Source organism: Ziziphus jujuba, chromosome 12 (assembly GCF_031755915.1).
Source record: "Ziziphus jujuba cultivar Dongzao chromosome 12, ASM3175591v1".
NCBI lineage: Eukaryota > Viridiplantae > Streptophyta > Magnoliopsida > Rosales > Rhamnaceae > Ziziphus > Ziziphus jujuba.
Genome location: NC_083390.1, coordinates 5,939,829 through 5,954,457, shown reverse-complemented (window position 1 = coordinate 5,954,457; position 14,629 = coordinate 5,939,829). Strand labels below are relative to the sequence as shown.

General features: G+C 29.8%; 2 protein-coding genes across 2 annotated transcripts; one reads left to right on the top strand and one right to left on the bottom strand.

Moving 5' to 3' along the window:
- The first annotated feature begins 6,701 nt into the window (after positions 1–6,701).
- On the top strand, positions 6,702–8,093 carry LOC125420321 (uncharacterized). The gene is made up of 4 exons (XM_048466892.2): positions 6,702–6,917; positions 7,103–7,208; positions 7,359–7,439; positions 7,739–8,093. Exons 1-4 carry the CDS (start codon positions 6,846–6,848, stop codon positions 7,792–7,794), a joined length of 315 nt encoding a protein of 104 aa, XP_048322849.1. The 5' UTR covers positions 6,702–6,845; the 3' UTR covers positions 7,795–8,093.
- Positions 8,094–8,404: 311 nt separating this feature from the next.
- Positions 8,405–10,839, bottom strand: LOC125420015 (axial regulator YABBY 4). Its single transcript, XM_016039216.4, has 7 exons — positions 10,645–10,839; positions 10,415–10,549; positions 10,054–10,183; positions 9,868–9,916; positions 9,688–9,763; positions 9,449–9,550; positions 8,405–8,775 (listed from the first exon to the last, which is right to left on the bottom strand). Exons 1-7 carry the CDS (start codon positions 10,723–10,725, stop codon positions 8,692–8,694), a joined length of 657 nt encoding a protein of 218 aa, XP_015894702.1. The 5' UTR covers positions 10,726–10,839; the 3' UTR covers positions 8,405–8,691.
- Positions 10,840–14,629: the final 3,790 nt, after the last annotated feature.

The window sequence follows — 14,629 nt, the reverse complement described above, 5'->3', positions numbered from 1 at the left end:
AAAAAAGGTCTGAATGCATAATGTCTTAATCTAGCCAAAATAATAATAAATAATTAAAAATAATAATAACAAGAGCATGGCTAGACCACCAAATTTACATAAATCAAATTTTATTTACCAAAGTATATGTAAATATATATTAGTAGTTGAGGGGAAAAAAAAAAAAAGAAAGAAAGAAAGAAAGAAAGAAAAACCTACACGCAAAATTCATCAAAAATGAATTGAATAACATTTGACACATTGTTTGGTTAAAAATGGATTTAATTCACATGAGAGGGCTTCGGGACAATGGAGGTGTAAAAAATCCTCATTTTTTTCCATTGGCAACTTGATTTCAATTGCTGGAGGTTGCCCTTAACAATACATTTAAAATGAAAAATAAAACTCCTTCATAAGATGTTCACATATTTAGTTTTATATTGCTGTTGTAAAAAAATAAATAAATAAATAAAAGAGAAAATATGTTATAAACAAAATTAGTAGACAAGTTTAGTTACTCTAATATAATTGAAAAAAAAAATGATTGAATGGTTAGTTTGGAAGAAATCGTCCATATTCTGGTCCAGTAATATTATTATATGACCAACATTGCATTAATAATCAAACCGGTGTTTCACTTTTTCCAGTAAACACATGAAAGACGGTACAAGCAAGTCGTCCACACGGATCGAGCAGGTGAGAAGTTGAAGTTTCATGAGAAAGTGGTCAATAATGGTGGTATTCTGCATGATAGAATGCTACTTTGTCGCTAATGGCGAACCATGTGAATATGTGATCTTGTATATTGTCAAAACACTTTTAACTTTTTTCATTTCCCTTGAAGTGCAATTTCATTGTGTATTACTAATACATGCACTAGTATACAAGGTTTAAAAGTATGAAAAAATAGGCAGAATTTTATACTTTGAAAGAGTGATAATAAATTTTTGTTCCAAATGGAAACTGATAAAATTTTTATTAAAATTTTTGATATTTCTATAAAAATTTTATCAATATTTTCATCAAGTATCTTTATTTATTTTTTCATAATTTTGTTAAAAAATTCATTATTTTCATGGAAATTTTAAAACTTTTTGTGAAAATTTCTATTAAATTTAATTTTTTTAAAAATTGTCAAAAAATTAATAAATATGATTGATGTTTAACTATCCACTTATTCATTATGTTTTTTATCATAATAAATTTAACTTATCTATAAATATTATAAAGTATATATAAATGATAATATAAACAAAAGTACAAATATGCATGTAAAATAAATAATAAATATTATAAAGCAGATAAAAATTATAAAAATGTACAAAGAATATATTCTTAAAAAATATACTAATTCATGGGTATCATTTTAAACTCAACTGATAATAGTTTTGTATACAGTCAACCAGTCAACCAATATTACATAATGATTATCAATAAGAACAATTATATTTAATACAAAATCCATATTGTTGACATATTAATAATTACATGCAAAATTATACAATTTTTGATAATTACTTTTCATATTTCACATATGATAATAAAGATGAGACCAACAATTTTCAACTATTTAGGAATTCTACTTATTGTTGAGGTATAATTTTATCAAATATAGTATAATTATTATAATTATTTTATATATCCTAGTTAATAAATATTTGTATCAAATATATCTTTTTTGTATTTTTTGTTAATAATAAAATATTTATAACCTTAACTCTGGATTCATTATCAACTAAGAGAAATCTTATTAATATTTTTGTAATTTTTATAGTCAATTTGATAATTGATTGAATAAATAAATTAACTGTATAATTTCAATAAAAATATTTATTTTTTTAAAATAAATTTTCATTAATATCTATTATTTTTATTAATATTCAATAATTTTTAATATTTTTAAAAATATTTTCATATTCTGAATTTCTAATATTTTCATATTTCCAACAGCAGGAATTGTCTTCTGCCAACCTTCTCCATGAAGGCTATAGCAGCAGAAGGGAATGGTATGAGGGTGGGATCGGTTGGATCTACGGCTCTGTGACAGAGTACCACATGCACAACCGGCGGTGGCGCTCGGTGTATTGCATTCAGTATCAATTTTTTAAACATTACTAACATATATAATATACAAATTTAGGTGAATTTGATGATTTTTTTATAGTAAAGTAAGATGTCTAATGAACTTTTATTAATACCAAAAATAAAAAAAAAAACAGTTGGGATAAAAATAAAAAAATAAAAAATTTCACACAATTAATTACGCAAAAGAAATAAAATAAACTAAAAAAGCAAAAAACCATCATTGCATTACCCAAGTTTCTCAATTTTAACAATTTAATAATTATATTAGTCATCCAGCATTCATATTATTGATTTAATAAGATCAATTTCCTATTGTTGTGGTTATTATTTTTCTTTATAAACCAGAGAAGGGATTTTCGAATCAAGTTTAATTGAACTTAGATATGACACTTTTATTATAAATCATTATTATTTGGATTGTCCGCAAAAAAATAAAAAAAATCCCAATTATTACCTAATTATATCTACTGGCAAATAGTATCTTAAGTAGCATCAAGATTTAAAATATTCAATATTTTCTCGATATTTTCATTTTTTGAAAAGGTCGATATAAAATTTAGGTTCGATATGAAAATGGATAAAACTTTCATAATATCCATGGAAATTTCTGAAATTTCACGAAAATTTCCATGGAAATTTCCGTAAAATATCTACATAAACTTCTTAATGATTTGGTTAAAAAATCTATAATTTCCATGGAAATTTCCAAAATTTCCATAAAATTTTCATGGAAATTTCAAAAATATCTATGAAATTTTTTTTAAAAAAAAATTCATAAATATTATTGAAGAAGACAATTTATAATTTTTTTAAAAATTCATAAATTTTATTTTTCATTTTCTGTTAAGAGGAAAACAATATATCATTCAATTATATCAATCAACTAAATACTCTCCATGAATTTCTTATACCATGGGGTATCTTACAATAGTATTATATAGTTTTAAAATTAAAAAATTATTTTTTTTTGTTAGAGAATCTTAGTACATTATTTTATAGTTTTGAAAAAATATTTTTATGCTAGAGAATCTTAGTACATTATTATAGAGTTTTGAAATTAAAAAATATTCTTCATAAATGTGTGTTTAACCATTGCTTGGGCACTTTCTTGTCTCTATATATTACATTATATAGCTTATTATTTAAATCCTCAATATTAATATAGACCTGGGGTTAGAGAAGATTCTAATATTATAAAGGCTGTACACGATGTCTATGCTACATTGGATCCTAAATCAGCCGCAATTAGCCAGTTTGGAAATGAGGTATAATGATGATAATTTATTAACATAATACATTTTAAGGGTTTATAACTTTATTTTATTTTACAGCTTACATACTTCAAAGATGCAAGGAAAAGATTTGCAAGACCAACAGCAATTGCTTCTAGGAAGGAGATGTCTCCTGGTAAGTTTAAATATTATAGTATGTGAATATCAATTGATGTAATAGTACAAATATGTAATCATATAATAATTATTTTGTAACAATTGAATGGTGGGTCATGTATGGTGATAGTGCACCTACAGTAAGAAAATTGGCATTGAAAGTTTGTCACAAACAGCATCATCCTTTGCCTGTGAAAGAAATTGAAGCGCTTTTGCACTAATACATACAAAACAAAGAAATAGACTAGCATATAGTAGAATTGAAAAACTAGTCTATTGTTATTATAATATGAAACTCAAGTTGAGCGATATGGAAGCTGAAGAAGAAAATCATCAAGACTTGGATCCAACAATAATATTTGAAACTATAATGGAAGATGATGATGAAGAGGGCAACCAAATATACCAATGAATTAGAGATGTTTATTTAGATGGTCATGAGGGGAATCTTGATCCAAAAATTGCTTAACAAGCTGAAAAAGAGGGGATAAATGTTCAAAAAGTGATTATTAAAGAAGTAAATTCTAGTAGTGGTGATTCATTTCAAAGGCTTATGAGAAAGCCAACTAGAACTATTAGTGCTTCAGCTCCATCAGGTGGTACATATTCACAATTTGAGACTCTTAGTAGTCACTCTAGCTCTAGTGGTGATGAAGATAACTTCAATAAATTATCTGAATTAGAAGATAGAAGAGATAGGGGCCAAAGGGAATCACCAAGCCAAGAAGTTGGATTAAGTCCATTTATTGGTGAACAATATTTCACACATACAACACAGGATGAAGATCATGGGAGTAGAGATGCAGGTCAAGGATTCGGTGCTGTTGGAAAAGACTATACACGTAAAGAGAAATCTATGATGGAGATGTCACAATAAGAAGAAGATTCAATTTCTATGAATTTTGGATCTATGAGGGTTTGAAGTCATTTTCATAACCCTTATTCAATGAATAATTATGGAATGTCATCAAGTAGGAACTCATGGGTACCATCTCAAACTTAATCATCAGAGAGTAGTAGTTATGCACATAGTCAATCAATAATGCAAGATTCATATGGTTGGCATATTAATAATTATATGCAAAACTATCATGAAGATACATCTTTTCATAACTATTTCTCATATTTCACATCTCAAAATCAAAATGAGGAAGAAACATATGATTTTCAACCACCCAGAAGTTCTATGTGGTATTAAGATGACATTTATGAACTACAATGTAATTGTAATAATCATTTTATATATTTTAGTTAATAAATAATTTTATTATATATGTATTTTTTGATATATTTTTATTAATAATAATTCATCTATGGTTATTAATGTTTAATTGCTCATTATAAATCAATTCACTAAGAAGAATATAACATCCATTAAATATTTTATAGTAAGTTTTATAATCAATTTGATAATTGATGGATTAAATAAGCTATTTCTAAAGTTTCAATAAAAAATTTCATCTTTTAAAACAAATTTCCATCGTTTTTTATAATTTTTTATCAATATTCGATATTTCCATAGAAATTTTCGTATTTTGAATTCTCGATATTTCCATCGATATCAATATTTTGAACCTTGAGTAGCATATATATTGTTAGGTGATGTTATATTCCATTTAGTGTTTAACATATGGTTTATTTATATTAAAATTCTAAAAAAAAACAAAAAAGTAAATCTATCCCACATATCAGTAACAAAATAAAAAAAGGAATACTATATAGTCATGTAAGTGTTACATAAAAAAAATAAATATATAAAAATAAATAAATAAATAAAAAGGATTTTCAAGAAGTAGAATTTCAATCCCCTGCCTCTTCAATATTGAAAGAGTGAAAATTAATTGTTTATTAATGATCCATTTAAAATGATCAGATCTTGTTTCAAATTTATTTCAAATCCAGTGCATTTGAATTTATTTTGTTCGTTATATATGAGCTTGCATTCTACGCCTCTTGGAAATTAAGTAACATAATCCCAATATAAATATACCTGCATTAATATTCAGCTTGAATCTTCTATATGCACTATTTCAACTTCCACGAGAGATGGAGTACTATCTTTACATTTATGCTTCTTCTTTTTTGGGTTGATTTGAAGTTCTTCATGTGTCACAATCGTTATATCGAAATTTCAGCTCAGCGCCTCAATAGGACTAGTTTTTCATTATTAGTACTTTATTTTTGCTACCATATTGTGTCAATTGAATGTACAAAAGAATAACGGACAGTACTAAACATTTCAATTATTCAAGACGAAAGAGAAAAAAAAATGGATAAAAACAATGTTTAGGAATATAATATGATATTCTTCCCGAAAAATTTTCTAGGGTTACATCAAGCTCCAGAGCAGGGCTCATGAGTTTGGTACTTATAGTTATAACTAGCTTGTCATATCCTCAAAAACATAAAAAACAAAAAAACCAAAATGAGAAATCACAAAATAATCACAGACTAGACAGATATATATAGGCTGAAGAGGAAAATCAACGCTTGTGGTTAATTTTAATTCCTTTTTTTTTTTTTATATATATATAAATTGACAATGGAAAATTTTAATATTAAGCCTTCAATTTAGGATTTGAAAATATCACCAATGATTTATTGCGAGTCACAACAGTCCCAAGAGGACATTTTAACTTCTCTTTGGTGATAAGAAATCGATGCTTGTGGTTAGTAGAGAAAAGCATATAGTATCCCACCATTAATGGAGCTGTTCCCCAAAAGGGTTTTCCAGCTACCCAAACAATTATATTATAGTCGTGGCTAATTTTTGTACACAATGGATCATCAAAATCGTAAGGTTAAAATTCATTCATCAAGACCATAAATGATAAGACTCATAAGAAAACACCGGTACCTTTAATTTTGGCAATCACCAAGGCCAAATCTAAGAGACTTGGTTAAAATCAAGGACCACAAAAATATATATTATTCATGGCAGTGGCACTTGAAAAATGTAGGACCCGGAAAGCATATATATATATATATATATATACACACACACACATAAATGAGCATGCCAAAAAATACAAATTAGGTGTGCAAATTTGTGTCTACCAAAAAACCATCCTTTTCTTTCTTATCTCTTGGAGATGAGGTGAATCTATCGTTTGGATATCTTGTGCCTTTTTGGCCCTTCGCTTAGATATCTGTGGATAACAATATTTCATTTCATTTTTCTGTATGGTTTTTATTTATTTATTTATTTTTTGTTATACAAAAAAATAAAAAAATAAACAACCTTCAAATATCTTTTCTCACTTGCACTTTTTACTTTTGTTTGCTTCCTTCATTCGTCCTCTCTAATTTTCTATTCCTTTTCTTAGTTTGTTTTCTCTTCCTTATCATTCCTTTTGTTTTGTCCAATTCTCTCTACTTCCCGAAGAAAAAAAAATGTATCATCATCATAACCACCACTTTCTTCCTTACTGTTTGCATTGCCATCCACATAGCTATATTCGGATGGTAAATCCCTCTCTCTTATCATATATTCATTCCTGCCCAAATTACTATCTATTTCATGAATAATTACAATATAGTTTCAAGGATCAAAGTCTTTCGGTCTTTGTTCGGTTGGAAACGATGGAAGTTTTGCTGTTTAGAGTTGATCATAGCTTCTTTTTTTTGACATGGAAATTATTATACTGCAGGTTCAACATCTTATTGAAAGATGCTTACTTCTTCACATGAGTCTGGATCAATGCATAAAGGCCTTAGAACAGCATGCAAGCATCCGACCGCTCGTCACTCTAACTGGTTCTTCTTCTTCTTCTCTCTATGTTTATACAAAAGTGTAAGTGTGTGTGTGTGTGTGTGTGAGTGTGTGTGTGTGTGTGTGTGTGTGTAGATTGGCATGCATATGTATATGCATTTTTATTGAGAGTTGTTTTGGTTTCTGAGTTGCAGTGTGGAGAGAGCTACAAAAGGAGAATAGAGACTTCTTTCATGCATACTTCCATGCTATATCTCCCAGGCCCGTCTTTATGAGTAAGATACTTATTAATTAATCCCCAAAATTCCATATAATATAATTAAGTTCTGAAAAACACTCAATAATATCGTAAAATGGCTCGTCACAGTAATGGTTAACTACATTTTGTGGTTATATTCAGATTTAATATTCATATGCGTATGTTAATTAGGTTTATTATTAATGCATGTGTACATGTAAACCTTTATAATGCTAACTAATCTTTCTTATATCCCAATATATATTTATATATTTTGTGCGGCAGAGGTTGCATTTTGGTTGAGTATTTATATGAATATTATCTTTTATGTTTCAGGAAACCATATCCACAAGGCACCAAGATTAACCAAGAAGAGACATTACTGGCGGTGAATGAGAGACTAGCTAGCTATGACATTGGGCTTGATTAGTGGAACACCATCTTAATTAGCTAGATATATATTTACCCTTAAGGTGGAAAATTGAATAAAAGTTCCACAGTTTATATTATTTTTCATGCATAGTGTAGAATCTCTCCATGTTCACACACACACACACACACACACACACACACACACACACACACATATATATATATATATATATATATATGTGTGTTATGGTTGGGTGGTATTATAAAAAATTCACTATGTACAAATTATTTATATCTATTAATTATTATTTTTTATTTATATCTATTATTATTATTTGTTTCTTTTGTTCTAGCGTATATATGATTTTGATATACACAACTGAGTTCCCCCAGCTGCATTGCATCTCCTAATTAATTATTATCTATCAAATAGTTAAAACCCCTAATTGGAAATTTGTTAATTTCAAAAATAACCCATACTTGATAACTAATGCCTACATATGAACGGCATGATGTATATAATATCTCCCATATATTTTATCCCATTGGAAAAAAAAAATATATATATATATATATATATATATATATATATATAGATATCATATATTTAGTTCATTTTTCCTCTGAAATTGCTAGATTTTAAAATATAAATTAAGGATCAATCTTTCATACATATATGTGACAACCATTAAGAATTAACGACACACTGAGGTAGCTAGCTAAGATCGAGTTTCTTTCAGTGACAGCAGTGAAGTAAGAGAGATCTAGTTGTACCAAAAACCTTCAAAAAGAGAACTTCATTTCCCAAGGGCATCTACCTTAAGAAAGCAAATTGACATAACCCAAATTCATGGCCCTGAAACAGAAAGCAATTAACATCATTGTAATGGAAAGTTTAGACGACGAAGCCTTTTTATTCATTCACTCAAAGGGTGTCTTTGCTCATTTTCGGAATTCCTTTGGACCTTTCTTTCGTGGAAAAAATTGCCCTCTTCGTGGACCTGAAAACATTTTCCAACAGATACTTCATACACCCTATTTTCAGCCACTTAAATAACTACAAACACATGGTCATCAATTAAAGCAATTTACCTCCACACTCACTCTATGTCTGTGTGTTTTCAAATTTATTTATATTATACAATATTTAATGTTATTAATTTTTAAATATCGTCTTCCAATAACCACAAGAAAATGACATTGTTTTTTGGAGTATTTAAACCACTAGCTTTCAGTGAGGGTGTGACCGTTTGTCAAAGTGGTTTCAATTATATATTCTCGGAAACCAATGACTTCTTGACACCAATGTTGGCACAGATTTTGAAACCTAGCAGTAATTCTGATCTGGCAAGAAACCATTGGTTATGAGGAGATTGCACATGAACTTTATATACTGATTCAAGTAGACCAACATGCTTGGGTTATCCCATACGCAATCACCATAGGTGATAATCTAACTTTGCTCGGAAATAAAAACATCACTCATCCCCAGTTTAATACATATATAAATAAATAAAAATAAAAAAGAAACCCAAACAATATTGGTCTCCAAGTTATTGTTTATCAGCTTAAGTTAATGCCATAGCGAACACCTATTTAAGTATTGACAAGAAGGATGGTATGGAAAGAAAACGCTACAAAGTTTGAAATTATATATATAGAAATGGTATTTACCTCATTGACTGTGACATCGGAATCCCAGCTGGCCAAATTTTCCTCTCTCTGGCTACAACTCTCTCCGTCTCCTTTGAACTCAATTGGAGGGAAATGGGCCCACTGATTTATAGTCAAAATCAATTTAAGGGTTCAGATTATTATGATCACATGCATATATTATCAGTTTGATTGTATATAATATTGTGATGTTTATGACCAATATTGTAGGTCCTAAAAAGTAAATATAATATGCATACATTTTTGGCAGCTGTACTGAAAGCTTCCTTGTGAGCCATTTTTGGATTTTCAGCTTTAAGCCTCCTGATCTCTTCTCTGCTTTTTACAAATTAACTTTAAGTAAGACGTATATTTGAGCTTATAATTACAAGCTTGAATGTATAATATGTAATAAAATTAATAATGGACGTTAACCTTACCTGATAAAATGGTTGTAGGCTGATGGAGCTCGTTGTCTCTTCTCAGGAGCTATTTATATAATATAATTAATGTACATGATGATCCATAATATGTATGTACGTAAAAAACAAATGATTAATTAATATCCATTTTGCACCAAATTCTTCATCCTTCCAATCGTAAATAGTTTTAAAGCAACAACTTACGTTTGTTAACAATGTGATTCACGGAGACAATATTATCTCCTTCTTCATTGTCAGAACAGATTGCGGGGCTGCGCCTGTCCATGGGGTTATCTGCCTCCACTTCCTCCATGTTATAAACCTCTTCTTTTTTCTACAATAATTTACACATTTCCACAGTGTTTTTTTTTTTTTTGGGGAGGTGATCCAATGAGATGGAGTTGTCAGAACCAAATCTAAAGCATAATATGCTAATGCATGATGCTCTAAGAGATAACTATATAAATCAATAAATTTTTGGGAATATTCTTATCAAAATTAAATTTGGTTGATTTTGATATGTAAAAAATAACAAGTATAAATATGTATGTATATACAAGCACACCTCAACTTGACTTAGGGAAGCTAAAAGATGCAGAGGAACAAAGGAGGCTTTCATCATGTTGACAGATAAGAGACCAGTGCAGTGGCCACATCTTACAGTCACCACCATTGACAAGCTGCTGCATGGAACACTTACCTAAACAAAGATTTTTATAACTTAGCTCAGTTTCCCTACACAAGTGCATTTTATATGCATAGATCGATAGATAGACAGGAACATCAAAGACTTACCAGTAAAATAGTGGTGCAGAAACCACATTGTACATAACAAATCTGTTCAGACAGATCAAAGAAATGGTTCAGTGTCGACATGTTCACTTCCTCTGTCTCTCTCACTGCTTAATTATCTGGTGTGTTTTAGACAAAATGGTAGAGATAATATAAATAGCAGAGAGAGACACACTTTCGTACAGAGCATGTCTTCAAATGAAAGAGACATATATATATAGTTGCTCAAGGAGTGCAATTAGATTTTAACTACTTAATTAATTTCTTTAATATTTTATATATTTGTATCAAGAAAAACAAGCAATTAATTAAACTCGTCAATCATTTTAGTGAAATTAAAATTAATAATTAATCTCACCTCTAAAGAAGTGAAGTTATATATGAAATTCTTGCAAGCAACCATATGCATTTTAATTTTTTAAATTAAGTTTAATTTGTGAAAGGCAAAGCTTCTATTTTTGAGAGGTAAAGTCTTCCATTGTACATGTGGAAGTGAGTAAAAATGAGGGAAAAGAGTGCCTGTTTGTTTCATCTGTAGTTTTCTCTTTAATTGACTCTCTCCCATATTTTTGAGCCATTGTCTCTCTCCCAAAGTGAAAGTGAAAGTGCAGAAATTTTTACCCTATGAGATGGAAAGGGATGATTCTAGAAGAGTGTATGAAAATGGCAAAGAGGCATCTTAGGATTTGTCTTTCCTGAAAGAAAGCAAGTATAATTGACATCAGAGCCCTCTCCACTCATACTTTCTGTGCTATCTATAACCAGGCAACTTTTTTATTAGCTTGTTTACCCTCCCATTTTCCCTCTTATTCATGTGCTTGTAAGTCGGACAATTACACCTCAAGTTCCTCATCATATATAAAAATGGAATTGTCAAAAAATAAGAATGAAATTTTATAATATAAGTAATACAGCACTTTGCCAAGGAAAAAAAAAAGGGTAATTTAGATAATGAATGTGTTTTGTGTGCATTGTGTGTGATTTTGAACGTTAATTTATTTTTTTGTTAGGACACATATTTTGTTAATAACAACTAATTTTCCTAAGTAATTAGCATCGTGCTCTCCCTGAAGAAGGCATTTTCTTAATTTGGGAGCCAACTATATAAAAGTACCCCCCAAGCTAAATGAAAGTGCTTCTTGAGTTGCTTGGTAGTATATAGAAAGAGATTAACTCAAAATTCATAGTTAGCCTTTTGCAATGTCTTAGAGCTTAACTTTTTTTTCATTTAAGGGAATAATTTGCCTTGTACATGGTCTAGAAATTAAACAAAAAGAAAAAAAAAATACCGATGCACCAATTTTGGAATATGTTTTTTAAAAAAGAAAGTAGCCAAAAAAGGTCATCTAATAAATCATAGTATGTAGTAGTTGAGCTCCATTAATCCAAGTTTGTAACTATATTTAGAATTCAGTAGGTGAAAAGATTAAAGATATTAACCCTTGTATTGATGAGTCGCTGTTGTCCATTAAAGTCAGACCAATTGGGTTTGCTGACTACCCAACTCACCAAACTCTTTTCTCCATGTAAGCACATGTAGTTGACTGCCACAGAGAGAGACCAACAAATCATTTGCTCTATGTCCAAGTGAGCTTCTTCAGTGTGTGCTGTTGACCCTTTATCTTTCTCTCCTTTGTTTTGTTCTATGATTGGAGCTGGGAAATGGGATTGAGTTAAGCTACTTCAATGAATCGTAGTTCATGTCCTAATATTGGTTCCAAAACTATTCGCATTTAAAAAGCTGCCCTACTGAAAGGAACTTTTAGGCGTGAACCTTGTGATCTTTTTTCTCTGCTAAAAGTTTTTGGATCACTTTCACACACTACTAGACTGAAATATAATCCAGTTTTCCGACCGTGAAGCTCTGGACCCTGAGACTAGGGCAAATGTTAGGCTACTTCATCAAATTTCTGATGCTTTTCTTCAATTTTTTCCTGCAACGTTGTTACCTGCAAGAAACTTTTAACTGTACAAACAATTTTTTGGGCCACAAAAATGTAGAGGAAAGGGTTTTGATTTTTTCCAGCCCAATCCAATGTTTCACAGTTTTTTGACAGCAAAAGCCCAGCAAATCAAAACTCTGAACCTTTATTTTTTTTTTTTGCCCTTTCTTATTTTTATTTTGATATTTAAATAATGAATCTGAGCCACTATAGATAAGAAAATTGTTTCAATTTTCATAAACTAAACTCTTAAAAGCTTCAAAAAGAAAAATCGAAAGAATGCATTTAAAATACTTATTTATTATTCGCAAACGTTATTGAAAATCTTTTCACGTCTCAAACCACAATATTTAATCTGCTCCATATCCAGACTCAACCAATTGCTACACGAGGCATTCTTTCTTAAGCATTTTCACCAAACGAAACAGATATCAAATTCCTTGTGTTAGGGTGCGACTTCTATACTCTTCCCTCCCTCACATGCATTTGCAACAGATTCTAACTGAGACTGATAATCGCCGGCCATTCTCGTTATCTTCACTAGTTGTCCCTCTTCTCAAAATGCATTTGATGACTATTAATGGGCGAGGAGCCCCCATCCCAAAAGCAGTGCAGTGTAAGAAGTGTCGTCCAAGCCCATGGTTGCAACGCCGTCACCAAGCCAACTTCGGGTCGGAAAAACCAAGCATTCAATTATCAAATTACTAGTCTTACTTGTCTGGGGCACGATTTTATACACAACATTAGTCGAATTCCAAAACAGCTTCGCAAAGAGAATCGTGTCCAATCTTAGCATTTGGATGGAAGAAATGTTCTCTTTTTAAACCAGAATTTTTTTGCTATACAAGGACATAAAAAGCTTTGAATATAACTTTTGGAAAACCAAATGACCAATTGTTTATAATTGGGTTTCCAATTGTATTTTCAGGCAAAAAGGGTGCATGAAACCTCCGAACGTGTTTAAATAACAAGAATTAACAATAAAATCCCATTGCCAAGGCAACAAAACATCGATTAGACAAGTAAAAAGTTCTCCAACAATTGCTTGAACAAAACATCGGACCACACTGAGTAACAAGTATCAACTATCAACTGCATCAAACTAACTCAAATCCACTGCTTCCAACGACAGTAAAATTCCATCCAATAACAACGGATCTAAATCAACAACCATCAACTAAAATTCCATCAAGTAACACAAAATCTTAATCTACAACCATAAAACTAAAATTCCATCCAATAACACCAAATCTTAATAAACCATCATCAACACCCATCAAATTCAAACGAGAATGGGACGTGATTGAACAAGCATAAACAATTCTATTTGCAGATTTCCAAGTTTTAAGATTGTGTAACAAGAAAAACAAATTTAACCAAAGGTGAAGCAATAATCACATAGCAAAACATCACATAAATGAAATATAAATCCCATTTCAAAACCAAATATCCTTCTATTTTACTCTAGAAATGAAGTGACTTAGAAAAAGTTCTCCTCTACCATACTAGAACCAAAAAAAATTAATTAACTTGGCCCACAAAAACATTTTTCCTTCCCAAAACGAGACTCATAACAACAAAATTGCCAATTTTTAAGATATAAATTTAATTTTCAATTGCATGTTAGTTGTAATAATAGAAAAAACAAACTTATTGCCCGTAATGTAAATGATAATGATATACAATGTTTCAAACCTTTCAATCATCAAAACACAATGTCCTTTTTTTTTTAAAAAAAAAAGACAAACCAAATCAAGTCGATTGCAATTCTAAATTATAGATTGCTAAACGCTAAGTGGAAAAAAAGGATCAAATATGGGAAATAGATCAAATGCAAACATAAAGAGAGTGAACTCCAGAAATTGAAATATTAAATCTCAAAGATATGCCATCACAGTATAAACATCGCATACAATAAAGAAAACCCAAGGCAAATCACTCCAAACCATTCATTCATCAAACAAGAAAACTACTAAAAGCTGCCTATAATTATCGTAAACAAAAACATAACCAAAATCAAATGGAGACCCACATAAGCCAATCTA